Source organism: Triturus cristatus, chromosome 5_2, assembly GCF_964204655.1.
Source record: "Triturus cristatus chromosome 5_2, aTriCri1.1, whole genome shotgun sequence".
Lineage (NCBI taxonomy): Eukaryota > Metazoa > Chordata > Amphibia > Caudata > Salamandridae > Triturus > Triturus cristatus.
Window position 1 is genome coordinate 231358992 of NC_140588.1, and position 27862 is coordinate 231386853.

The 27862-nt window shown below is 46.8% G+C and overlaps 1 protein-coding gene across 1 annotated transcript in view; it reads left to right on the forward strand.

Annotated features, from left to right (window-relative positions):
- CARMIL1 (capping protein regulator and myosin 1 linker 1) overlaps positions 1-27862 on the forward strand; it is a 995540-nt gene that overhangs the window by 791803 nt on the left and 175875 nt on the right. Inside the window, exon 27 of the mRNA XM_085607022.1 lies at positions 25591-25766. Coding sequence (XP_085463148.1) covers positions 25591-25766 — 176 coding nt within the window. The remainder of the gene's footprint in view (positions 1-25590; positions 25767-27862) is intronic.

Below are 27862 nucleotides of genomic sequence, written 5' to 3' on the forward strand. Positions count from 1 at the left end.
TGTTGAGAGTGACCCCCAGAGGGCACCATCCAGCTTTGCTACCTTTAACCAGAATGAGCTCAGGCATTTGGCAACTCTTAGAGGCCTTAAACAGCCCAAGAACCCTACCTCTGCTGAGCTCAGAGAACTCTTGCAAAATGATGAGAATCAGAGAGAACTCAAGAAAGCTTCCCAGTTAGCCCCCTTAGGGTCAGGAACAGGAGGCCCCCCTTCTGAAGATGCTACAGAGGTACCCAGTTCCAATAGCCATCCCTTAGATGAGAATCATACTACAGGGGAGGAAAGTGGTGAGGATACAGAAAGTAGTGAGGATGAAGGGAGAACTAGCCCAGTGCCAAGTGTTATACTTGGCCCAGCTAAACTAAGGCTATTGGGGATTGACAGTGGGTTTACCCCATTGGATCTCCCCAGTGGACTTAACACAGGGCTTGGGAGGCAAAGGAATCGCTCAGGTGACTCCAATGCTTCCCATGGCTCTAGAGGCTCTCAAGGTCACTCCAGGAAAAGGATGACCACCCCTCAGAGGAGGGAACATGAGGCCAGAATGCAGGAAGCCCAGCTGAGGATCAGGAAGCAGGAGCTAGAAGTAGCCCTGATGGAAGAAAAACTGAACAAGGCTAGGCAACCTAGAGAGAGTGGGTCTATACCCACTGGTGGCAGCATTGTCCCTAAGGACAAAGATAGGGTCTTTGATAATAGGAACCTGTCTAAGGTTGTGCCCCCCTACAAAAGTGGGGATGACATCCACAAATGGATAACTGCTCTTGAGAGAGCCTGCAAGGTACAGCAGGTTCCTGAAGACCAGTGGGCAGCAATCCTCTGGCTCTCCTTTGAAGGAAGAGGCAGAGACAGACTCCTCACTGTTAGAGAAGAGGATGTCAGAAATTACAGAGTCCTGAAGAGTGTTCTGGTAGGTGGGTTAGGCTTAACCACTGAACAGTACAGGTTAATGTTCAGAGACACCCAAAAGACACAGACTCAGGACTGGTCTGAATATGTTGAATGTGCCACTAAGGCTTTGGAGGGTTGGTTGCTGGGAAGTAAGGTATCTGATTTTACAGGATTGTATAATTTGATGATGAGAGAACAGATTTTAAATAACTGTCAAAACCAGCAACTGCATCAACACTTGGTTGACTCTGATCTGACCTCTCCCCAAGAATTGGGAAAGAAGGCAGACAAATGGGTCAGAACCAGGGTTAAGCAAAAGAACCAGAACCAGGGCCAAGGGGGTGATCAGAAGAAAACAGACCAAAAGGGTGGAGATCAGAAATCTAAAGACCAGCAGTCTTCAACAGGGCCCCAAACTACTGCTAAGGAGGGTGGGTCCCAACAACAGTCCAAAAAGAAGAAAGAAGGTCAAAAGAAACCCTGGTGCAATCATTGCAAAAATACAACTCACTGGACTAGTGATTGCAAAAAGGGTGGAGCCCCCAACACTGTTGCCCCTAAGGCACCTGCTCCCAGTACTACTGTTAGCAGTGTTGGTCCCCAGACAAAGGGTGTAGTGGGAATCACTATGGGAACTGAAGGAGATTCTGACTTAGACAGAACCCTGACACAGGCAGTCTTGAACTGTGATGGGGACATTGATTTGTCCCTGACTGTGAGCCCCAGTAACCTGGGCAAGTACAGACAGACTCCTTTAATAAATGAAAAAGTGGCTCAAGCCTACAGGGACACATGTGCCAGTGTCACTATGGTGACACCAGGCTTTGTGGACCCTGGACAGTACATACCAGGTGAGAACTACCTGGTGACCAATGCCAGCAATGCCACTACTTCACATAGTGTGGCAGTTGTTAACTTCTCATGGGGAGGGGTAACTGGCCTCAAAAGGGTTGTGGTTAGTGCAGACCTCCCAGTAGAATGTTTGTTGGGCAATGACCTAGAGAGTTCTCTATGGTCAGAAGTGGAGTACAGGACTCATGCAGAGATGTTAGGTATATCATCACATGTCCTTGCTGTGACCAGGTCACAGGCCAAAAAGTGCCTCACTGAACCTCAGGTCTTGAATCCTGGAACAATGGACCAAGCACCTACCAAGAAGAAGAACAGGAGGGTCAAGGCTGTGCCTTCCCCCCTGCCTCAGAGTGATGATCAGCCTTCCCAGGAAGCTGATCTAGAGGACCCTGAAGGAACTGTCCCTGAAGAGCTTGAACCTGATCAGGTTGAGTTTCTGGGGACAGGGGGACCTTCAAGGGCTGACTTGAGGCAGGCTCAGTTATCCTGTCCCTCTCTTGAACCCCTCAGACAGCTGGCTGCTGCTGAGGCTGCTGGGAATGTTCAAGGTACCCATAACGTGTATTGGGATGAAGGGCTCCTTTATTCAGAGGCTAGAGACCCCAAGCCTGGTGCTACCAGGAAGTTGGTTATACCTCTGCAATTTAGGGGCTTCCTTCTTACCTTGGCCCATGCTATTCCTTTAGCAGGACACTTAGACCAGAACAAGACTTGGGACAGGCTTGTCCCTCACTTTCACTGGCCTCATATGAATGAAGATACAAAGGAGTTTTGTCGCTCCTGTGTGACCTGCCAAGCCAGTGGCAAATCAGGTGGCACAACAAAGGCCCCCCTAATACCACTACCTGTGGTGGGGGTCCCCTTTGAAAGAGTGGGAATAGACATAGTGGGTCCCATGGATCCTCCCACTGCATCTGGGCACAGATTTATACTGGTGGTAGTGGATCATGCCACCAGGTATCCAGAGGCAATTCCCCTTAGGACCACTACAGCTCCTGTTGTGGCCAGGGCCCTGCTGGGAGTATTCGCCAGAGTGGGGTTTCCTAAGGAGGTAGTATCTGACAGAGGTACCAACTTTATGTCAGGATACTTGACAGCTATGTGGAAGGAATGTGGTGTCAACTACAAGTTCACCACCCCTTATCACCCACAATGCAATGGGCTTGTTGAGAGATTCAACAAGACCCTAAAGGGTATGATCAAAGGATTACCTGAAAAGCTCAGGCGAAGATGGGACATCCTTTTACCCTGCCTTCTGTTTGCTTACAGAGAGGTCCCACAAAAAGGAGTTGGCTACAGCCCCTTTGAATTGTTGTTTGGGCACCCTGTAAGAGGCCCACTGTGTTTGGTGAAGGAAGGATGGGAGTTACCTCTCAAAAAGCCTAAGCTAGACATAGTGGACTATGTACTTGGTCTCCGCTCCAGGATGGCTGAGTATATGGAGAAGGCATCCAAAAACCTTGAGGCAAGCCAGGCCTTACAGAAAGCTTGGCATGACCAAAAGGCTGTCTTGGTTGAGTTTCAGCCAGGACAGAAGGTATGGGTGTTGGAGCCAGTGGCCCCAGCAGCACTCCAAGACAAATGGTCTGGACCCCATACAATCCTGGAAAAGAAGGGAGAGGTCACCTACTTGGTCGACCTAGGAACTCCCAGGAGTCCCCACAGGGTACTCCATGTTAACAGGCTTAAAGCATATGTTGACAGGGCAGACATGGGCTTGCTCATGGCTACAGATGAGGGACAGGAGGAAGAGAGTGACCCTCTCCCAGACCTGTTGTCTCAGAACCCTGAAGATGGCTCAGTTGAAGGAGTGACCCTTGGAGGCAACCTCACTGCCCATCAGCAGACTGAATGTAGACAGGTTCTACAATCATTTTCACATATGTTTTCCTTGATACCTAGTCAAACTGACTGGTGTACCCATGTGGTGGACACTGGTGACAGTCTGCCTGTAAAGAACAAGCTTTACAGGCAACCTGACCACGTCAGGGACTGTATAAAGGCTGAGGTACATAAAATGCTGGAATTAGGTGTCATTGAACCCTCAGAGAGCCCCTGGGCTAGCCCAGTGGTTCTGGTCCCCAAACCTCACACCAAAGATGGCAAGAGAGAGATGAGGTTCTGTGTGGATTACAGAGGACTCAATGCTGTCACCAGGACAGATACACACCCTATTCCAAGGGCAGATGAGCTCATAGACAAACTAGCTTCTGCAAAGTTTTTGAGCACATTTGACTTAACAGCTGGCTATTGGCAAATCAGATTAGCTGAGGAGTCTAAGGCCAAAACAGCATTCTCAACCCCAGGTGGGCACTACCAGTTTGTGGTGATGCCCTTTGGTCTGAAGAATGCACCTGCCACCTTCCAAAGGCTGGTGAACCAAGTCCTTACTGGGTTGGATGACTTTTGCGCAGCATATCTTGATGACATTGCTGTCTTTAGCTCCACCTGGGAGGATCACCTGATCCACCTGAAGAAGGCTCTTGAGGCTCTGCAAAGGGCAGGCCTCACTATCAAGGCTACTAAGTGCCAGATAGGGCAGAGTAAGGTTGTATATTTGGGCCACCTTGTAGGTGGAGGCCAAGTTCAACCACTGGAGAGTAAGATACAATCGATCAAGGACTGGTCCCCTCCAACCACCCAGACTCAAGTTCGAGCTTTCTTGGGCTTGACTGGGTACTACAGGAAGTTTGTTAAGAACTATGGGTCCATTGTGACTCCTCTTAATGATCTGACATCCAAGAAGATGCCCAAAAAGGTTCAGTGGACAGTAAGCTGTCAAAAGGCATTTGATGACCTGAAGGAGGCCATGTGCTCTGCACCTATCCTGAAAAGTCCTGACTACTCCAAAGAGTTTATTGTCCAAACAGATGCTTCTGAGTTGGGTGTGGGAGCTGTGCTGTCACAACTTAATGTAGATGGTCAAGACCAACCCATTGCTTTTATTAGCAGAAGGTTGACCCCCAGAGAGAAGAATTGGTCAGCTATTGAGAGGGAGGCCTTTGCTGTGGTGTGGGCCCTGAAGAAGCTGAGGCCATACTTGTTTGGCACTCACTTCAAGATTCAGACCGACCATAAGCCCCTCTTGTGGCTAAATCAGATGAAGGGTGAAAACCCCAAACTGCTTAGGTGGTCCATTTCCCTACAGGGGATGGACTTTACAGTGGAGCACCGGCCAGGTACTGACCATGGGAATGCAGATGGTCTCTCCAGGTACTTCCACTTAGGACATGAAGACGAGACTGGTCAAGGCTAGTTTAATGTCCCAGCGTTTGGGGGGGGGGGTTGTGTAGGAGAGTAGGGTCTGCTATCCTATGGTCACCCCAAATTTTTGCTTTTTGCTTCACTGGTTTTTGACATATTGAGGCTGTGGGCCTGCCAATCAGACCCCCAGCCTGCTGTTCTCTCTACTAAATTAAAACTATGCACCCTAGGTGCATAACCAATTGGAAGTGGATCACCCTGTCAGCCCCTGTACCAGTGTACACTAGGTACCCAGGGCATTGGTGTACCCAAGGCCTGCCAGGGGCTGAAGCATGTATTATGCCACCCCAGGCTTGGCCTAACAATCTGACACAACTGGCTGGTCACTCAGCTGGGGTAAGTTGGTGTAATTACCTCTTACTTAGGTGTAGTATACCTATACCTAACCTTAAATGGGACACCTGGTAACCTATAAGTCACTCCTATGGCAGGCCTTAACAATCCTGAAGGCAGAGTGCTTGGTTCCATGTGAGATGGTGCTCTGGCATGAGCTGAGCCTGTCTGCAGTGGTCGGAACAACTTCCTTCTACTGTTTCCAGATATCGTCATACCATATACTCTTAAGTGCATTATGAACCTCGCGGTTAAATGCTATTTTTGGTTTGGCTTTATCAAAACATGTCGAGTAAGGTGTCATACGAATTGGAATACTAACCCCTCGCCAATTCTGGCGACGGGGTTAGCATTCCACCCTTCTAGAGGGACACGACATGTACAGTACCTGAAACCCGGGTAAAATCAGACATAGCCTCAGCTCCACAAAATGGATGCTGCCACCACAGACACAAGTCTGCCCTCCTGCTGCTGGGAGTCCTTCCAGCTTGGGAGGTGTGGACAAAGGGTTTCCTGCCAGGGGAGGTGCATGCACCACCCCAGACAGGATTTTGTGTATTGGTCAGGTAGGGCTTGAAAGAAACCAGACATGCCTGTGGCTCACAAGGAGCCTCGGTGCATATGCCAGTTCAAACCGGTCCTGGGGCACACCAGTCCCGGGCCTGGGGCGAGCTGGACAAAGGATTGGGGGTGTAACCACCCCCCTTCCTGGTCCCACCCATAGGGAGGGACCTAGCAGGTAGTCCGGCCCCTAGAATCCGCTTAAAGGTAGGAGCTGTGTCCTAAGACTTCAGACATCCTGGAATCAACTTGAAACTAAGAAGAAGACGGGAACTTCGACATTCTGCTGCACAGAAGACTGAAGGAAATCTCCCCTGTGGTCAGGGAGTGACCACCTTGCTAACGCAAGCACCATCCAGCGAATCAACGTCTGCTTTGCCGCCGCCTCCCGCCGGAGCCCGAGCCCAGAGACTGACAAGACCTGGACCTCCAGACCTCTCACCGCCCGATCCACAGTCCCTGAAAAGAGGAGACCCGTGGAGGCACCGAGACACGTGGAGCCAGCCATCTTGAAACGACCACGACAAGCTGACAAGTGCAACAACCGAGGCTCCCTCCAAGTTGTGCTTTGGGATCTGAGAAGCCCAACTCTCGAGCAGCATCTGCACCAAAGGTGAGCCCTCCAGCATCTCCACGATCTGCGTGGGGCCCTTCTGCATTTTGCCACTCGACGCGCCTACCCGGTTGCTGGCCCGCTGGCTAGCAGCCATCTTGGCGACGAACTTTACGAAATACACCACTGGTCTGGTTGCTCCAGACTGGCCCTTGCTCCCCTCCAAAGGAGCAGTCCCTCTGACCTTGCTGGTCAGAACCATCAGCTTATTTCATCTCCTACAACAATTGCTTTTGCCAAGGCTTGTTTGCTTCGATCAAGTCGCCGACACCGCCGACAGCGAGAGCCTGCGTGGGACAGCTCGTGAACCGACTCCTGGACGTTGTCGACCTCCAGGGACCACATGGCTGCAGAGACAAGCTACACCTTTCTTCCTGTTTGCACCCGACATTGCCTGGTACCCACCTGGTGCCACGCTGGTCACTGGCTAGTGACTGTGAACACTGTCCCCTCTGCTTACAGGTCTTCAACATCTCCGATCCACTCTTGGATCCACTGCATCTCTCCCGGACCGACCGCCTGCAGCATCTTTGTCTTCAAGCTCCACGGAACAGATAGAAGAAACCCGACGCACTTCGAGGCCTATGCACCCGCTTCCTGTGGGTGAGGTAAAGCTGGCACACCTGTGCCCAAGTGTAGTATTACATCTCTAGTGCCTGTGTTCCAAATCTTGAGTTCCTAGTCCATCCGGAAGATCCTCTTTGCAGTAACTTTGTACTTTTTACGCACCCATTGAAACCTATGGGAGCACGCGTGTGACTATTTGCTCTGCACACGCCACCCGTGGACCTCCTGGTCACTAACTGACGTTAGCTCCTTGTAGGCCCAGCGATTCTAGAGGCCATAGGCCTTTTCCCTTTTCTGTTCGTGGTACTTATACCACTATTTTAGTATATGGTTCGAGCGGCCACCAGGGCCTATCCATATAAAGTGCAACTTCTGTGTATTCTACTGTAATCTTGTTTGACGATTTGTGCTCCTGTGCTCATAAAGAGACTAGGGGTTACTTTGAGAAATAAATACATATATATTTTGAATATATATCTGTGTGGTGTCCTTTCATTGGTATAAAAGGGGGTTACATTTGGTAAAACAGCTGGCTTAACACGCTTCACGAGTTTAGCCTCAAAGACTGCTTAGCCTACGCTACCACTAGGGCAGCTAGTCCGAAAAAGTTGACTTACAACCACACCATAAGGGTTGCTTGGCATGGTACAAGGTGATCACTTTAACTAGTGAGCATCATATACCAGGCCAACTTCTCACAGAGGATGTAAATAGCATTGCTTCCACTTGTTGGTAGGTGATATCAAGAGACTCTGCGTCAACTTCATTCCACCCTGGACGTAATACACGGAGCCACATATAAGTGCAACTCCAGCACGCAAACCTCAGTTCCTAGTTTGGGAATTTCTTTTTTATTTTTATAAACCTTTATTTATTGGTATTTTGTAATACAGATACAGTGTGATCATGATGCATCATTCAATCAACAGCACTAAGCCTAGGGTACACCAAGTATAACAAGAATGGCATAGTAACCAAGACCGTTATGTTTAACATTTGCGATAGAAGCTCCATTAATCGATCAATTTGACAATAACCATGTAGCGGTAGTCTAGTCTTGTAGTGCAAATATTTTAATGTGGGACCTGTACCCTCCGATTTCTCATAATCTAGGAGCATCGCTCCTGTGGTCCAGTGTTCTAGAGATTGGAGCTTGCCAAAGTGTACCCTTATGTGTCAGCAAATCTTGATACCCATGCTAAAACTCGGGAGGCGGGGAAAAGGATCCCAAAAGCCAAAATGAAAAGCAAAAACCCCAAAACAAAGAAAATAAACATACTCTCACTCTCAGAGAATCAGCCTGTTGCACAGCAGTAGGGGCCCTAGTCCTCCAGTTATGGAAATGTAGGATGACCTTGACTATGCAACGCAGGGAGGGGGAGTCATGGAAAATATCACATATGAATTCTGGGGGAGACGTGGAATGGGTGGAGGGTGGGAGAGCAACAAGCCTGCAGGAAGGGGGGAGATGCACAGTAAACCACAGCATTCCACCAAATCGCTCACTCACTTTCTCTGTCATCCAGATAGTTTGGGAACTTCTTAGATAAGAAAAGAGGCCATTTATCAAAATAGGAAGGTGGCATGCCATTGAGGAATCTATGGTTAGAGTACCCACCAGCAAGAACATTACTGAAGGCAAATAAATTGTTCTTCTGATGGATACTTCTAACCACAGGTACCTCACCTTTGGAATAGATGCCAAACAAGTTCTTCCCACGGTGGAGTTTTGGTGCAATGGCTCAGACTAAAAAGTAGTTCAGGACTAAGCAGGGTAAAGGCCCTTCCCATTGGACCTGGCTATTGAGGTAGTAATGCTACTTGAATGTGTGCTCAAGTCACAGCTTGACATATGTACAGAACAGGCACTCTATGTGCCTACGCAGTAGTAGCAGCCTTGTCCCTGGTGGAATTGTCCTTCAGTCCTTCTGAATGCTGCTTCTTTGCCAGTGTATAGCAGAATTGTATGCACAGGACTGATGTAGGAAAGTGGATTATTATGCAGTGAGGCTGTTTAGGGTTCACTATGCAATTATATCAAGGTGCCCAAATATATCCTTGGATTCACTCTTATACAACCCTAGCTCAGTCCTGGTAGTGTTGCACAGAGCAGTCAGGCTTTAGTAGAAGAACATGTGGTAAGCATTTCAGAGTACCAACATGGACGATAAGTATTTGACATGACTCAAAAGAAATCTGACGCCAATTCTTTAAAATTAAACTTAAGTTTTTATAGAATTGTTTTTTTTTTTTTGATAAGCAAATTTTTATTTTTCCAACGAAACATGCAAAAGTACATGGACAACCGTCCAAGCGAACTGGCATCAAAAGATATTTTGTACTTTCATTGACCTTCATCAGCACAACCTCCCACCCCCTCCCCGACCACCTCACTCCCTCCACCCGTGTTGACACCCCTAAATCATACCCCCTAGCCACTTCCCCCACACTTTGCGAAACTTCTTAGGGCAGCCCCGTGCCGAATACATTGTGCGCTCCTGCGTTGCGCACCAATCCACCCCCCTCCTCCACGCAGCACATCTGGGGGGGTCCGGCCGCTTCCAGGCGGCAGCAATATCTCGCTTCGCCACCACCAAAGCAGTAGTGAGGAAACATTTCTCATGACGGGAACCATCCAGACCGTCTGTTATCCCCAGCAGGGCCATTCTGGGATCATGGGGAACTTCCCACCCCAGCGTCTCAGTTAGTTCGGCCTCAATCCCGCCCCAATAGGGTCCCAGACGCGGGCAGGTCCACACCATATGGAAGAAGTCCGCCGGGTCCTCCCCACAACGAGCGCATGTAGCATCTGGGGAGAGACCCGCGCGGTGAAGGCGCTCCGGGGTCAGATAGGCGGTGTGCAAGTAGTACAGTTGGATGAGCCGCAGCCTGGCCGAGGAGGTGATCGTCCTAGCTGCCATAAGGGCGTCCCTCCAATCGGCCTCATCCAGTGGTCCCACCCAGGCCTCCCAGCGCAGCTTCGTGTCCTCCCAGCCAATGGGGGTGTTATTGACCAGGGCTCGGTAAATACGGGAGATACCCCCCTACCTAGAAACCCCATCATCTCCTGCGCCTCCGGTGGGCTATGGTCAGGGATCCGCGAATCTAGAGGGACGTGGGACCGAACCGCGTGGCGCAGCTGGAGAAATTTGTAAAACTGTGAGGGGCGCAACGAGAAGCGAGCCTGAAGCTCCCGGAAGGAGCACATACGACTTCCCCGCCACAAGTCACCTAAGCAGGAGATCCCAAGGAGGTCCCACGCCCAAAATCCTTCCAAGCCCGTGACCTCCCGCAGCCAAGTGCCATGCCAGAGTGGTGTAACGCGGGTCAATTTCCCCGACCACCGGGTATGCCACAGAGCCGCACGCCAAGCCAAAAAGGGGACCCGGACAACATCTGGAAGCGACCGAGGAAGCGTCGCCCCGTAGAGCATATTTTGAATAGCGGGGAACCCCAGTATCTGTACCTCCAGCCTGTAGGCCGGATCATCCCAGCCGCCTGAGAACCAGTCATGGACCACCAGGAGCCGAGTCGCAAGGTAGTATAAGTATAGGTCGGTCATGCTCATACCTCCGTCGTGCGATGGAATCCGGCACCGGCCGAGGGCCGAGCGTGCCCTACCGCCACCCCACAGAAACTTGGTCGCCATACTGTCCAAGTCCCGGAACCACGGACTAGAGAAAGAACAGGGCGTGTTTTGCAGCATGTACAGGAATTTGGGAAGGATCATCATCTTATAGAGGGCAATCCTCCCCAACGGATTCAATGGGAGCGATTGCCATCTCGCCAGGTCTGATCTGGCCTTGTTGACCACAGGAGCCACATTGAGGGCCCAACAGAGCTCCGGCAAAAGGGTGACCCAAATACCCAGATACTTAAAAGATAGCCTCCAGAGGGGAATATCGGACTGCCAATCGAAGCAATCCCTAGCCGGGACCAAGACCGATTTCTTGGGGTTGAGGCGGAGACCCGACGCCCGACCAAACCGGCGAAGAATTCCACGCACAATAGGGCCAGAAGTAGTGGGGTCAGAGAGGTAAAGGAGGACATCATCAGCATACAGAGCTATTTTGTCGGGGACCATGCCCGGCCAGTCCCACCCACGAAGAGCAGGGTCTGAGCGGACCAGGACAGCCAAAGGTTCCATTGCCAAGGCAAAGAGGAGGGGCGAGAGCGGGCAGCCCTGACGCGTCCCTCTCCCGATAGAAAACGGGCGAGATAGAGCCCCATTCACCAAGTTTTTATAGAATTTTAGACCAAAATGAGTATACAGTCCGATGAGTGTAACCGAAGATATAGATTTTTAATGAAAAATAAATTTGTGCATTTTACTGCAAAATTTTAAGGTTGCAGTCAGTGGGGAAATGGACTAGTGACAATCATTCACTTGCAGTTCACTGGCAACCACTGGATGTGAAGGTGAGGTGGGTCCCAGGACCTGGCTCGTCGGGCCTGGGTGCAAAGTAGTCCTGGCTGTTCCTGGTGCTGAGAAACAGTATAAGTGGGTGCTGACTTTACTGCTTAGACGGTGCTGGTGAGGGAAAGTAATGCAAACTCTCGACAACGGGGCTACGGATGCATCGGGTTGAAGATGCTGCATGGTTTTCTCTATGCATAGCATCAAACAAAGGTTGTGCTAGCTTCATTGGCCGCCAATAAACCTTTGCAACGATGTGCACATCCTTCAATCATTTCGCCATACTGGAGTCCAGGGTAAAATGGTAGCTGCCTGCTTGCTTGAGGTCAGGACTAGTTTTCCGACTATGCACTAGACCTTTTACTTTTGGGCAGATCCCTCAGTGGGCTCAATGGCTAGTGATTCTTTGGATCTGGGAGTGCGGTTCTTGCCTGCAGGCTGCAGGCAAGTACCTCTAGTCCAAGAGAGTTCTGAAATTGCCTTTGGCTTGCAGAGGGGCTCCTCTCTTCTTTGCAACCAGTGTCTGATCCAGTAAGAGTCGAAGTTGTGCTGTTGTAGGGTGGTTGCCACAGGTGCAGTCTTAGGCACTTTTTCATTGTACTGGTCCTGAAGTCACAGACTTGAGTCTCTTCTTTGTCCTTTGGCTGCAAGTCGATCAGATCTGAAGTTCTGATGCCAGGGGAGCCCCTTAAATCCTAAATGTAGGGTGTTAGTGTTGTTGGAGCTAGTAGCCAATAGGCTACTAACCGAGCGACTAATCCACCCATGAGGTGACCACTTCTTGGGAAAGTGTTTCACCTTTTCTACCCAGAAGCCTCAATTGTAGCACCCTCCTACAACTGTACAGATTAGGTAGCCTACCCTAGGGGTGTAGCTAGCCTTTTGGGGATGTAGAAATATTGACTATCTAATTCTTTCTGTCTGCCCAGGTTATAAATGTGCCTGGGGCAGGGGATTGGCCTTTTCCTCCTAGGAAGCCTACTTGTATATTCGAGGTGGTGAATGCTTTGAAGCTCACCGCATAGATATGCCATTTCACTAGCCACCCTGCCAGGGAGGAAGGTTACACCTCCCGCCAGGCAGGTCTTTGTTTCTGACTCTTGAGAGAGTTCACATCTCCTGGCAGGGGGTCAGATTCCTGTCTTGGCTGGAGAATTGCAGGCTGTCAGCCAGGGTTTAGGAAAGGCTGAGGCAACCAGGTGGGCAACCTGTAAGGTAGCCATCTGGGTGAGTGCCACATTAAATCTTACTTCGGGAAAAAGTCAGGTTTGATGAGACAAGTTGTTTTATACCAAAAATGACCCCTTTCAGTGAGGCCAAAATTGAGCTGGCAACCTGAGAATGCTGAGGTGCCATCCCCTGTGATCCTATGGCCCCCCTGAACACTTATAGTTGCCCCAAACGGAAGGAAGCTACTATACGGACATATAAGCTTGCACTTATAGGTCCACACCTTTAATATAATGTACCCTGCCTCCTGGACTCAGGAGGCCTACCCTAGGGGTGACTGGCATATATCAAAAATAGTACTGTGACCTTGCCACTCATGGTGAGGGCAAAGTCGAGTTTGAGCAGTTTGCACTGCTCATGCAGTCTGCAAGGGCAGGACTGCTGTTATGTTTTTACTCGGGTCATTCACTGTAGCACAACCAGTGTTTCAAGCCCTGGTGACCCCTTTGACTCCCATGCCCTGGGTACCACTGGTACAACTTACCAGGGACTTATAAGGGTTTAAAGTCCTTGCAAATTGAGGTTACCAGTTCACGTACATCATATATTATGGAGAGAGCACTGGCACTAGGGCCTGGTTAGCAGGCTGCAGTGCACTTTCAGAGTAAAAACCATCAGCAGTGGAGAAAAAGGTGCGGGTGACCATAAAAAAGGGCCGTTCTTACTACTGTCCACCTTGACAAAGTCCTTTTTTGCACCGCCTTACCTTTCATTGTCCTGAGAACCTCAAAAAAAGCTGATATACCATCCAATGGTGTTTGGTGTGATTGGTTTACATGCTCAAGGCAATTTTGGGGTCAGGCTGATGGAGCCTCTCTTCTTTTGAGGTATGAGGCAGAGAAAAGAAAATTGAGAGGTTGTTGGATTACCGAACGTGAAAATGAGTCCTGAATTTTGGCAAAAAGGCTGCTATGGTCCTCTACACCAGTTTGTCTGGAAAATAAGGTGGTGTTTGGTGTTTACACCAAGAGCCTGAAGCTCGCTCGTGCAACGAGCTGACGTAATTGCAAGGAGGATAACAATCTTCAGAGTCAGAGGATGCAATGAGAATCTCGAAGGGAGTTTACAAGTGGAAAGTCTGAACCAAATTGAGATCCCACTGAAGCATCACAAAGGGTTTGGGGGAAATCATTTGTCAAACCTTTAATAAACCTCATCACAACGGATGATTTAAACTGGGATGGCTAAATCGTAAAACACAAGGCTGAAAGGGCCGACAACTAACCTTTAACAGTGTCCACTGCAAGTCCTTGCTGAGCCAGAGATAACACAAATAATAAGACATCCAACAGTTTGGCTTATAACGGTTACTGTATTGCGTACTCTACACCAGAACACAAATCTGTCCTAGTTCCCAGCAAAGACGGATTTTGTAGAGGGACTCTGGATAGAAATAATGACATCCATAACTTTAGGTGGGACATTGAATGCAGTCAACTGCCGCTGCTATAGCTCTACACATGGAGGTGTAGATTGTATAGAACCCTGCCCTGCTGCTGCGACAGAAGATCCTTCTGAAGCGGTAGCCTGTTCGGGGGAGAGATGCTCAAGCCCAGAAGTTCTGGATGCCACACTTTCCTGGCCCAATCTGGAGCCACTTTAATGACTTGAGCCCAGTCATTTCTGATCCTCTTCAGAACTCTGGTCAAGAGAGGCAGAGGTGGAAAGGCACGCAGAAGTCTCATGCTTCGCTCCAACCATAATTTGCCTCCTAGAGGAAGCCTTCTTGCAAACTCCAGTGTGCAAATATGTTGACACTGAGCTTTCTCTTCAGTGGAGAAAAGATCCATCCAGGATTCGTCTCACTGTTGGTAGATGTTCCTGGCCTTCCTTGGGATGCAACCACCATTTATGATCCACCTGCAGTTGCTGGCTAAGCTAATCTGTCCTGGTATTTAAAGATCCTGGCAAGTGGTACACAATCAGAGAGATGCCCTGATGCCCCAGCCAGCTCCAGAGGTGTAAGGCCTCTTGGCACACAAGCCAACACCACACTGCTTGTTTTAATACCACATGGTGTTGGTGTTGTCCTTGAGGACCTGTACTTGCAATCCTTTTGATGGACCGAAGAAGCCCTTCAATGCCAGGTGACTTCTGGGTGTCTGATGGAGGCCTGAGTCCCTCTCCCAATTGATCTCCACAACCCAGCTGAGACGCATCCATTACCACAGTAATCTCTGGGTTGTGTAGGGAGTGGGGTCTGCTGCTGGCCCAATTGTGGTTGAAAAGCCACCACGGCATGACATTTACAGTCTCCTCTGAAACCTGGATGGATTCCAACAGGTTCCCTTGATGCTAGGGCCACTTGGATTTCAGATCCCACTTCAGATTCCGCATGTACCACCTGGCAGAATTGACAAGGAGGAGGCAGGAGGCCAATAGGATGCGAAGATTCAGAGCCACTGTGAGACCCAGCACCCAGGCTGAAACATCAGGATCTTAGCCTGAATGTCCTTGACTCGTTGTGCCACAGGGAGGGCCCAGAATTGCACTGTCCCCAGGACAGCTCTGATGAAAGGAGCCTCTGCAAAGGCGCTAGATGCGAGTTCCGCACATTGGTCGTGCAAACCAGTGTTGATAGTAGGTTCTCTGTTGTCTGGTAGTGATCTACTACTGAATGTGGCGAGCTTGTTCAACAGCCAGTTGTCAAAGTAGTTGAAAATTGGTATTCCCAACTGCCAGAGGTTTATCACGAAAACTGCCGTGACTATTGTGAAAACACTCATGAGGCTAAAGGGGAGCATGGCAAACTGAAAGTGCTCCAAGCTCACCCTATACTGCAGATACCGCCTGTGGTGCTGGAGGATAAGTACATGAAAGTGGCATTTCTACAGTACAATGCCACCAGTCACCTGCATCCAGGGCAGATAGAATCTGGGCAGAATCTGTTGTTCTGTGAAAAAGCGTTCAGAGGGCAAAGATCCAAAATAGGACAAACGTCTCTGTCGATTTTTTGGCACCTGGAAATAGCAGAAGTAACACCCAGCCCCTATTTGACTGGTACCTTCTCTGTGGCCCCTTTGGCAAGTAGAATCTGTGCTTCTTGCAACAAGAAGGACAGGTGCTCTTCTGAAAACTGCTCTGACATGGGCGGTAGGGGCACTGGATTAAAAAGGAATAGCAGGGTGTAGGCCCATTCATCAATTTGAAGGATGCAAATGTCAGATTTGATATTTTCTCACCATTCAAGAAATTGTCCGGTCCTGCCTCGCACTAAGGGTAAACTAAACAGTTTTGAAGCTGATACCATCGGTGTAGGACACTGAGAATGTCGCTGTACCTGATGGCCTGCACAGTGTCTGCTCGATCCATGTCCCCAACTCTGGAATGACTGATGTGCCTGCTACGGGGGTTGAGTGGTCCCTGATGTTGCCTCAAGGGCACACGCCTTGAGTACCATTGAAAGGGACACAACTCCTCAGGAAACTGCCTAGTATTGGCGGGAGAGGCCCGAGAAATGTGCTTTTTCCTTCCTCTCTTTGAAGCTTTCCAGGGCAGAATAAGATGTTTTACCAAATAGGTGATATCAGTCGAAAGGCATACCCAAAAGGACTGTCTGCATGTCCCCTGAAAAACCTATGTCTCTCATCCATGCGTGGCAATAAAGCTCCACACTAGTGGCAGCTGCTCAGCCCAAGCAATCAGAGGTATCTTAGCCAGATCAAATTTCATGTTTGCTGCATGCTGATCATCTTGGATGGTTTGTGTTGGGAAGGCCCGAAATTCTTCAGAGTCTGCTGACCATGTTCTAAAGAGTGTATGTACTTCATGCAAAGAGGCAGCTAGCATTCAGTGGTCTAGGGATAGGCTGGCAGATATGAACATCCTTTTCCTAAATTACTCAATTCTCTTCAACGTTGTGTCCGAAAAAAGGGGGTTTTAGGGAATTAATTAAGTTGCTCCTTCCTAGCTTGTGCCACTAGGCTTTCTGGTGTAGGATGTTGAGTCAAAGGTCACCTGGCACCTGCCTATAGTGCCTGGTTACCTTCCTGTTTACCAGTGTGCAAGAACAAGCTTAGAGCCAGAGCCCATTAATTTGTCGGTGAGGGCTTCATTAAATGGTGGTAAGGGTTCGGAGAAAGTATATCCATGCTGCAAAACCTCCATAAGCACATTTGTCTTCACTTCCACAGAAAGAAGCTATAGGCCCAACACCTCTGCTGCATGTCTCATCACCATAGCAAAAGAAGCAGTGTTTTCCATTGATGGTCCAGGGGATAAAAAGCAACCCAGTATCAGGGAAAGTGTCCAACCCACTGGCCTCCTGTAAATTCAAGTATGGATTTTTATCATCATAATGTGGGGGTAGCTCATCCTGATCTTCCATGGTCACCTTCGAAGGATGGCTTACTTTGATCAGAGCCAAAAAGGTGGTGGAGGACTGGCAGGTAGTACTGTGGTAAAGGTAGTGCTTGTCTGAATCTGAACATAAAGGGACGGGGTGCATCGTTCTGAATATGGGATGTAACCAGGATCAAGATCTTGATGAGTTTATCCTAAAGTCAGACATCGAAATTGGGAACCAGTCCTATTCCAGTGGCTTTGGGACCAGCGTTGATACTGTGGGAATGAGGGTGGATTTTAGCGTCTGTGTTGGTAGTCTCGACCAAAGCTGTTGCAGGACCAGAGGTGGTTTTGGGATGCACATACCGTGCCAAGGACTGATCTGCCGGCAGTGAGCCGACTGGAGACTTCAATGTCTCCTTGGGGCCCGAAGGGGCGGCAGAGGAAGCCTGTAGAGTGGCAAAGATTTGCAGCATAGTCTCTCTGAAAGCCTTGATCTTCTATGATGTTCCTGATGTATTGGGAAGCTTGGGATGGATCAGGATCAATTGCGGAGGATCAATTTGGAATCAACTCAGAAGGAGTTTGGGAGCGAGGTGAGTAGCACATTGATGCCCTCGCAACTTGTTTGAAAGAGAATGGCAGGATGGGTGCGAGCCCCCTTGGCCTTCTTGTGCTTCTGCTTAGACTTGGATTTACCAGAAGGCTTTGTCCATGAAGAGGACCTGTCGCTTAAATAGCCATGAGAGTGGGAACAGGTCCACACCCTTGTCTTAGAGTGGGAGTGGGCCTTGTGCTGTTTCTTCTTCCAGTGTTCAGCTATGTATCGCTTTGCCTCATGATCCCAAATCACCTTTGGTTCATGAGGTCATACTCCTCACATGACTTCAGGAGTCAGACTTGCATCATGTGGATCTCTGAAGATCCGTAAAGAAAGTAACTGACATTGGCGCTAAGGGGTTCCACTGATATGCAGCTCTATGCGTCATTTCCACGGTGGAACAAAGTAAACATGGAGCTGCCTGATGCCACTTACCGGCACGCGGGAGTAGTACTCTTTAAATCTTCGGGACCAACCTGGCACCTTGGAACAGTCTAAAGTTGATGACTTTGCTGTTAGAAGTATCCAGAAAAAACATGAGAGACATTCGCAGGCAGTATATGAAGCTAAAGAGCGGTTTGACTGACTGCGCATCTTAGTGTTGCCTTTTTGTGCTAAAAAATAATTTGTGCACTCTTCTGGGGTGTGCTTTACCCTTGTATTGGAGCAGAGCTATCTTTTGCCAAAACGGACCCAAGCTGAATTCTTCACAGTGACGTTTGTGAACTTGCAGAGCCAGTTTATGAAGCAAAAAATTTCATTTGGATAGACACAAGTGACTCAGCTAACCAGATTTGACTTTAGGTTCCCATTTTGGTTTATGAACTGTTTCTCATTATAATGTTATAACATTACGTTGTGAATATTTACAAATAGTGCTTGTCCGATTGACGGATATTCATATATAGATATATACACAAATATAACCATACTCCTTGACTGTTAACCAGCATGAGAGAAGAGCCTGGATTGGATGGAGTGACCTGGGCTGGCTGGACGCTCAGGGCCCTGTAGCCCTGTGCTTGGTCTCAACCCAGCTGTCTAAGTCAGCTGAGTGGAGAGCTTCAAAGTTCGCATTTCGCTTTGGCTGGCGCAAGACAACCAGCCAAAGTGACATGCGCACTTTGAAGCACTGCCACTGCTCCTGTCCTATGCTGCCAATTGGCAGCAGAGTCCACGCCCGTATGTCTCTAGTCTCAGGGTCGGCTGGCTGCTGCTGTACGCACATCGAAAAAATAAAATTCAATGAAATCTTTTTATTGACATTTTACTTTTTCCTGCACACCTGGCAGCTGGCGAGAAGGGTGGCGATGCTCCCCCGCCCTCGGGGAGAAACTGCTGCTGGATAAAGATCAGCTTCTAATCTATCTTCGGCAAAATTAATGTTAGCAATAAAGCAATCAGTAAGTGATTTCCTTCTCCTTAAATTAAATACAAGTTTAGATGTGATGTCTGCCTCAAAGTGTTCATTTAACAGCTTAAAACCTGATACTGCGAATGTTTCATGCAGTTGTTGCCCTGCCTTGGTGGTCCTTACTCCAAAACAAATCTTGGGAATTTCCAGTACCTCAACCTTGACATTTATCCCTACTTCATCAACCAAGTCAGCGTCAGGGACCTGTCAAATTCATCCAACACAATTTAAAGGTCAGCTTCTGGCACTCCTATTTGGATGAGTCACTGCTTCCTCTCTAAGTGGGAGGTTCCAGCTGCCTCTTTATCAGTTTTATAAACATTATCCAAATGCAATATCAGGTTGGCCCCGACCAACTTCAGAGCAGTTAGATAAAGGTGCCATATTTTCATCAGTGACAACCCATATTTGCGTACCACCTAGGCAGCCACCTTTTGTCACCCACATTATCAGGAATATAGTAAGTTTCACATCCTTCTTTGTTAAAACAGCATGTGATCCAGGTTTACTGGGAACTGCAGATACCATGGGCTAGAATAGATACACCAAACCATTGTCAGATAGTCCTTGTTTAAGGCCTGCAATGTTCCTGGAGAGAATATCAGAACTTCGAGGAACGGGCAGTGGCATGGTAACAAGAGTGGGCTTAGTTTTATTTCATAGAGAAATTTCACTCTAGCTTTCTGTTGTCCATTCAGGATCAGGTCGACCAAATCTTAAATTGGGAGGAACCTTCATTGGTGGGGAGCGGCTGCATAGCAACTATATCATGCGCGCACTTGCAAATAGGCAAATTAGGCCCTCTCTCTAGTCTAAATCGTAAAAACACTCATACTTTGGGAGTATTGGGCCTCTCTTGCCCTTGGGCATTGGTGCTGCTGAACTTGCTGCACTATTGATAGCTACACCCCTAGTGGGGAGGAAGGACTTGCTTCTTGTGAATAACTTCAGGCAATCTGTGGCAATGATTCATTCTTGAGGATTTTAAGTTTGTCAGCTAGTAAAGAAGAGATTTTCACCTCCAAACTATGGCGAGTCCCAAAGTAAAGATAGAAAATCATCGTAGACAACAAATAAGGCAGCCGGGGGTCTAAACCTGGCAGCAGATCTCTATTCAAACAGCAAGATCATTGGCAACTCTTCTCACAGTGCCCTACAAAAAAACATGCACAGTTTTCTGGTGCTTGCACGTTCTTTTCCTTACAACTCTCATATTAGATTAGATATGCAGTAAGAAAACAATTTCCTGCATCTAATTAAATAGGTCGCAATAACATGCTATATATTGAATGTGTTTATAAAGTTGGAGGTGCTCTACAATAATAACTAAAAGTGTCTCCTGCCCCAGGAATTCCAGTGTTGTTTTAAGTTCCCGCAAATTATGACTGACTCTCAGTGACATTAATGTTTTTTGTATCAAAAAGAGGGGGTAGAAAGGGGATATGCTGGGTTTGTCCTCCTTATCAAGTGTTTAGTTCCCAAAAAAAATGAAACCCAGTTACGTCACACAAAGCAACTCTCCACGGGAGCAAAACAAGGTTCTCTTGTAAAACCCTCACCCACCAGGGTTACCCCTTGGTGGCATGCTTCATCATCGGGTCCATCCCGTTCTGCTGCGGATTGAGCCTGCTGCGATCTACGGACTATGTGGGAGCACTTATTACTCTTCTACAATGACAAAGAAGATGTTAAAATGTAAATGTAAATAGCTAGTATTTGAAAAGCGCGAACAATTACCCGAAGGTGTCAAGGCGCTGGGGGCCGTCGGGAAGATTAAGCGAGCTATTGCCCAGAGTCACATGGTGCTGGGCTGATCTGCCGCCGGCACCGGGGATCAACCGTGAGTCCCTGGGTCACAGAGTCAGTTGCCCTGGCCGCTGCGCCACGCCTCTTCCACTGTGCAGTTCATGAGTTGAATTGTAGTCTAGCACAGTGTTCTATGAACGGCATCAAAGAGCTGCATGCAGTCTGCATAGTACAGGTTAGAAAGTTATGTTTCCCCCCAGTCTTTCATTATCCTAATGTTGGTAATATGTTTTTTTGGGGGTAGAAATGTATTCTTATTAGTAAAGCCAACCCTAACCGCTGTGTTATGTATTGAATCCTGAGTTTGAGCTTCTCCGGAACAAGGACTCTTAAAAAAGTCCTACCAATACGGATGGCATGTGAATACTACACCTCTTCACCTCTTAGTCCCCTTTGTCTTATTTTACATTTTCTGTACACAGATTTACACACATATTTTTCATTGTGTGTGTGTGTGTAATTTAAAGTGCTCCGACACCCTTCGGTGGTATGATGGGGACTATAAAACAAATGAAATACATGCATGTGGCTGCTCAAGAACTTGCAAATAATTGATTAGTTGCGGGCAGCCCTGATCCGGGGGTAACACTTTACAAACTTAAAGCTGCCTAATGGATAGCTTCTATTTTGCCCACATTCTCGGGCAGCATCGAGGAATAATGCCACTGCCCCAAGTCACTCTTGACTGCACTTTGGATCGTAGCAGCTCCAAGTGTCATCTTTTGTGCAGAGATGGCCTGTCTTTTTTTCTCCCATCAGCCTTGGGGTTAGCAGGTTTGCAGTGCTGATGCTGCTGCAGAGCTTCAGGCTTTCAGAGCGACAGAGAAACAAACTAGGCTGCGCCTGTCTGGTGGGCCGGTGGTACTGCAGCTATTGAGCTGCGATACCCACTGTAAGCGTAATATTTGTCCCATAAGGTGGCAAGTGTGAGTGGAACAAGGTTCACTAGAAAGAAGTGACAGTAGACTTCATGGGACTAGTTGCAGTTGGCTCTGGCTACAAAAGTATGTAACAAAGATCTGGCTGTTGCTTCTTGTTGTTTAAACAGATGGTATTGTTTGTGTATGCACATTTGTATTTCCGCATGTGCTAGTGTTTGTGCGCATGCGCAATGACATGTGGCTGTGAGGGTGAGGGTGCCTACTAACAGTATTTCTCTGGGCCTTGCATAATGGCTCTAATTCTTCATGTTGTAGGCATCCATGACATGATGGGGATAACCCCTGGGATAATGCTGGCCATGGCTCCCCGTGGATCCAGGTCCCGACATTATTCTATCCCGAGGTGCGGAGGCTATCAAACCACTTTCAAATCAGCTTTTCAACACCTCCTTTCCATCAGCTACTGAGCCCAAAATATGGAAGCAGGCAAAATGTGTGCCTCTTTTGAAAAAAAACCTAGACCGACCCCAGAGATCCGGCCAATTACAGACCGATCCCTCTGCTTCCAGCTTTCTCTGTAGTTCTTGAAAACCATTTAAATCAGCAGCTTTCTTCCTACTTAGAAACCAACAACCTGCTACATGCTAGTCAATCTGGGTTTCGTCCCAGTTGCAGTACTGAGACAGCACTGCTTGAGGTAGTCAATTTCATCAGACTTAGCCTTGATGTAGGTGACAGGGCGCTGCTGGTTATGGTAGATTTATCGGCCTCGTTCGATACTATCTCTTACCACATCTTACTGGCCTGTCTCAGTTCTGTTGGAATTAGAGGGCATGCCTGGAATTGGCTGGCATCCTTTCTTGAGGGCAGAGGACAAGAGGTATGGAGCCCCCCTTCTCAGCCAATCCTCGTAAATTGAGGGTGGGAGGGCCACATGGCTCAGCGTTGAGCCCCACACTGTTTAATATGTATCTCACTACCTTGGCAGACCTGGCAGAATCACTGGGGGCCAAAATTGTGTCATACGCTGATGACACCCAACTGCTGTTCTCCTGGAGGAACTATTAGACTTTTCCGGATAAGAAAATCTGAAATTGCCTCAATGCAATCTTTGGCTGGTTCTCATCAAATCAACTCAAATGCAATGCTGGGAAGTCCGAGCTCCTCTTGTTTGGACATGAAGCAGAGGTTTCTTGGCAGTCTTTCTGGCCAACTGATGCCGCCCCTTCACTTACTGAAAACTTGTCAGTGAAAAACATAGGCATTAAATTTGATGGACAGCTGCTGGTTCGCTCCCAAGTCAACACCGTGGTGGGCACTTGTTTTGCCTCACTACGTATGTTACGAAAGTTTTTGTACCTCCTGTTCTTTGACTCTACTTAGGCCTACCTGACTACCTGATTGATTATCTACAGCTGGTCCAGAATGCAACTGTACTAACGATTTTTGGTCTGCGCCATAGTTCTCATGTATCACGGCTTCTTCATGATCTTCATGGGCTCTCGATCAGGAGGAAGATCAGATTTAAGATTTTACTTTTCACACGGAAAGCCTTAAACGGGACAGTCCCGTGCTACTGAAGAGCTAGAATTACGTTCTATACCTCCCGGAGAAACCTGCTCTCTGCCGACTTCTGTCTTGCTAAAGTTCCGCGGATTAAGAAGGCGTCCGGGGGCAGATCTTTCTCTCTCCTGGGCCCCACTCTGTAAAATAAACTTCCTTTGGGACTACGACTCATCGAGGCTACCGCCTTATTCCGGAAGAAGCTCAAATCTTGGCTTTTTCCTAAACTGTAAGTCAATACCCTCATTTTCCCTCGGGTAGCCCATCTTCTGCATTAGCGGCAGGACACTCCTTGGAGTAACAGTCGCGCTCTAGAAATCATATACATACATAATGGTGGTAATTCCTGGAGTGTTGTTGAGAATGGAAGATGACATAATTAGGTTCACTGCTGATATGATGCTGGACTTGGATATGCATAAAGCCAGTAAGTCAATTTATATGTTGGACGTATCTGGCTTGATGGCGCAAACACCATATATGAAGCTGGGCATTGCCTAATTATTGTAATTTCAGGCATATCATTGGCACGATGTTACATACCCCTGGTATAATTCTCTCCGTGGCAATATGGCTGTAATTGCTTGCATACTGTCAGCTTTCATTGCATAATAATACATATCTTTGTCATAATGCATACTGGTGGTAATTCCTGCCATATTGTGACCCTCCCCTTTTAGTGGAAATTCTGGCATGAAATAGTGATACACTGGCATTCACAGCAGAACTTGTTCATATGCAGCAGTACTAGTGAATATTTTATGAAAGAGACAAACTAATGTTTCGTCATGAAACATTGATTTAAACTGAAATTCTGGTATTTTTTGGACATATTTTTTTTGTTTTTTTTTTAATGAAAATAATGATTTATTTTGTGGAAGTTTATTTTTCCAAAATGAAAAGCTTGTATTGGACAACAAAATGTGTGTAGTTTCATACGGTGGCAGGCAGATTTGGGGATAAAAAGACATTACTTTCAAAACTTTATTTACCTGATGTTTGAGTGGCAGTCACTACAGTTGTAAAACTCCCTTGCTGCCTGAAACTGGAGTTTCGCTAAGCTTACTGATACTGATTTTAATGGAAAGCATGCTGAAACATGGTCCATTTTACCACTTTTTTATTAAAATACTCTTAAGACGGATGAAACTCCAAATCCTCTGGGGTTTGTAGGTATTGGACTATATAATGAGTGCCCTCTCAGTAACGCTGGCTAATTAACATATACATGTACATGAAAATTGGTCTGTAGAAATGTTCTATTTGGCCACATGTTTTTATGGAACCCCAACCACCCCTTCGAACTCCCCCAGAAGAAGCCAGACTAGCTTTTTCTTTTGCAAAGCACAATTCAAATCCTGTACTTATGCTCCATCACTTAAAAAAATTACTAGTCTCCACTGATTTTTTGGATAAGGAAGCTGTTGCATTTTGTAGGACAGAAGTCCCAATGCAAACATTTTGCAGAAGTGTATGCAGAGATGGAGGTTTTACATTCCTTATGGGTCCGCCTCCCTGCTTGCTCTGCTTTGTTCAACAAACATTGGCCAATTTAACTGTTCTGGCATTTCTGGCTAGCCACCGGGCTTGCCAATGCTTGTTTCGTTTCCTTAATACATTTGTAAAATGTTACTGTTGTGGGAGTGGCGGGGCCTTTGCCATTATAAAATAAAACTATTGCCTCAAAGCAAAAACATTTTTTGATTAAAATAGTACATGTTGAAATAGTAGTCCCTAGCATGAAAGGAACTACTTTGGTGTAGATATGCTGCTTGCGATGGAGCAGAATATTATATCTCAGAGTGAAGTTAGCCAGTGGCTGAAGTGGCCTGACCAATTTCCGCTTGCTGTATGCTGTATTGGGCAGAAGAAAAATGTGATTGATACACAACAACAGACCAATGGATGAAGTAGACTGCTAGATGAAAATCCATTTAAGAAAACTGCTAGATGAAAATCCATTTAAGTAAGTATACTTTATACATAATTTTTGTAAAATCAAAAGTTTTTGGCTAACACGACCCCTAGTGAGTGAGATGCATATAGGAAAGCATCTTCTTTATAATCAAAAGAGAATCATTTTCCATCTTATTATACAGAACTCCTTTGCGATGCTGTAGATTAGTAAATCGAGGGGAAGGCAAAGAACGGTCTTGGCCGCAGCACTGCACCGATCATCGCCCTGACCAGGCTTGTCGGTTTTTCTTGTGGCAGAGATCTAATGTGTTAGATTTTGTCTTTTTGTTTTTATTGTGATACTTTATTATGTTTCTCCTTTTGTATATAAGACCTTTTGGTTTTGCTTTTGTTCAGGAATTGCTGGTGTCTATGGTCGATGCAGCTGAAGATCTGTGTCCTAATGTGATGACGAAAGCTCATATCAAGGAGGATTTAATAGAAGCCAGCACTGCTAAGATTTCCATTCCACGCTCCTTTGTTAAAAACGTCTTGCTGGAGCAATCTGGAATTGATATTCTCAATAAAATAAGGTAAAGTGTACAGATGGCCTTACCTAGCAACGTTTTCTCCCCAGATACACATGCAAATCCTGTATTTGAGTACATACCCACGATTTATTTGCCATGCCTCACAAGAACCATAACTGCAAATTGGCAGCAACAATTTGATTAAAAAAATAACAGGTAAAAATGGAATGTGTGACAGTAACATGGTAAATGGAATTTCTTCCTATTGAGCGATTTTATGTAGAGGAGGTTATTTATGATTTATGATGATCAGGTAACTTGTAGATGGAATTTCTCACACCTCAATGGAGCTCATCCTAAAGCCTTTCTGTCCAATTCAGTTATACTTAGTAGTATATATAATTGATGGAGGTCTGGATGAGATGTTGGAATGTGGCCGAAATCCATTCTAAAGTAGAATCGATGAATTCCTTCAAGCCAGATCCGTAGAATGAAATGCATTGGTGTGGTCTGCAATAGACCAAAGCTTCAGGCTGTACTGAAACAGAGTGGCCAAGGCAGATTTCAAGGTAAAGGCAGCATGCCGCAACCCACTTTGTGGTAGGCGGTAGTGTGATAGCGCATTTGGTAACACAGGAGTTGAGTTAAATTAAAACCACAAATTGTTTGAGTGTTCTTTCAGGAATTTCAAATAGGTAGCTGTGATATCGGCTTTGTGAGCTGCCAGGGCAATCAAATGTAGCGTGACCACACTCTGCACAATAGGGGCTTTTTAACTATACCCTGGACGCTGAAACTTTGGATCTAAATATCCCTAGTAGTACTTTACGTTCATGATAGTGAGGCAGAGCAGGGCGAGGTTGAGTGGGTGTTGCTGGCTAGAAACTCAGAACTCAGCAATGCACTGCAATAATCAATAAATCAATGTCCAGCCAGGGCTTTATAAAGAAAAAGTGCTTTAATACACACAGAGCTAAATACTTGAATCAAAATGGCTGATACATACAAATTCACAGTGGGAAAACAACTGGGATTCCCTCCTAAGTGCCTTCATAAGAACTCCTATGGTGCAAATCAACTACCTTGAGATTTGTTACAGGGTGTAACTGAGCTCAGACTCAGGGGGTTACTAGTACATTTTTTGTATGTTTTAAAAATGAGTGGGTTTCCATTTGGCAAATTTGTCTATTCCTAAATAACTGCATATTTACCCGAGCCTGAAACTTGGACTCCAGCTCACGTTTTGCAAAAGACTTGTGTTCAAAACTATGGTGATTGTCCAGAGGGTAATTTATCAATCTTTCCCCGTTTTTTTGACATCCAAATTGAGGTAGCGCAAATCCAGCTTGAGCCAAGTTTTACTTAGTTTGTTTCTGGAAACTTAAACTTTCTTACCTACCAACAAGCCTTCCCAGTAAACCCCTTTGTGTTTGTAGTTATTTGAGCAACATTAAACTTCGGTGTATGATGAGCTTTACAGATAACTTACAGAGTAATAGGCCTTAACCTAGTTAAACAACAATACACACCTAAAGGTCAATTTCTTTTAACCTATGCTTTTCAGTATCAAAGAGAATACTTACAGGCTTGAATCGGCTCTCACAATATACAGAAAATACCTTTAACAAAGGATTATCACAATTTTCGCAGTAATGTTAGGCTGTCACTTGAGAGCTGAAGCACACTCTGTGACTCATTATTACACAAGTCACACTTTGCATGTCTCTTTGTTTTTGACAATTATTAGGTGCATGTTAGCCTTTAGGTTGTGTGTGATGTACAAATCGACTAGCCGCATGGATTGCATCACACCTCACCTAAAAGAGCCAACTAGTGTCAAAAGTATGATCATGTACACCAGAAGTTTATTTCCCAGACCTCATGGTGTGATTTTTTTCAAAATTAATAACTTGCCAATTGTGTGGCTAATGTTATTATAACAGCATTATAAGAAGATTGTAGTTTTGTTTCATGTGCATGACCAACACCTTGATGCACAACAACAATATATGCTCTTACTTAAGGAATTGCATAACAGATAGTGATTGAAGACTAACAAACTGCATGACAACTGCCTGATAAATAACATTACCAACTGTGACCATTATGAGCAACATAATTGTGGACATTTTGTGCCAATGGAGTTGCCCGATGCCCAT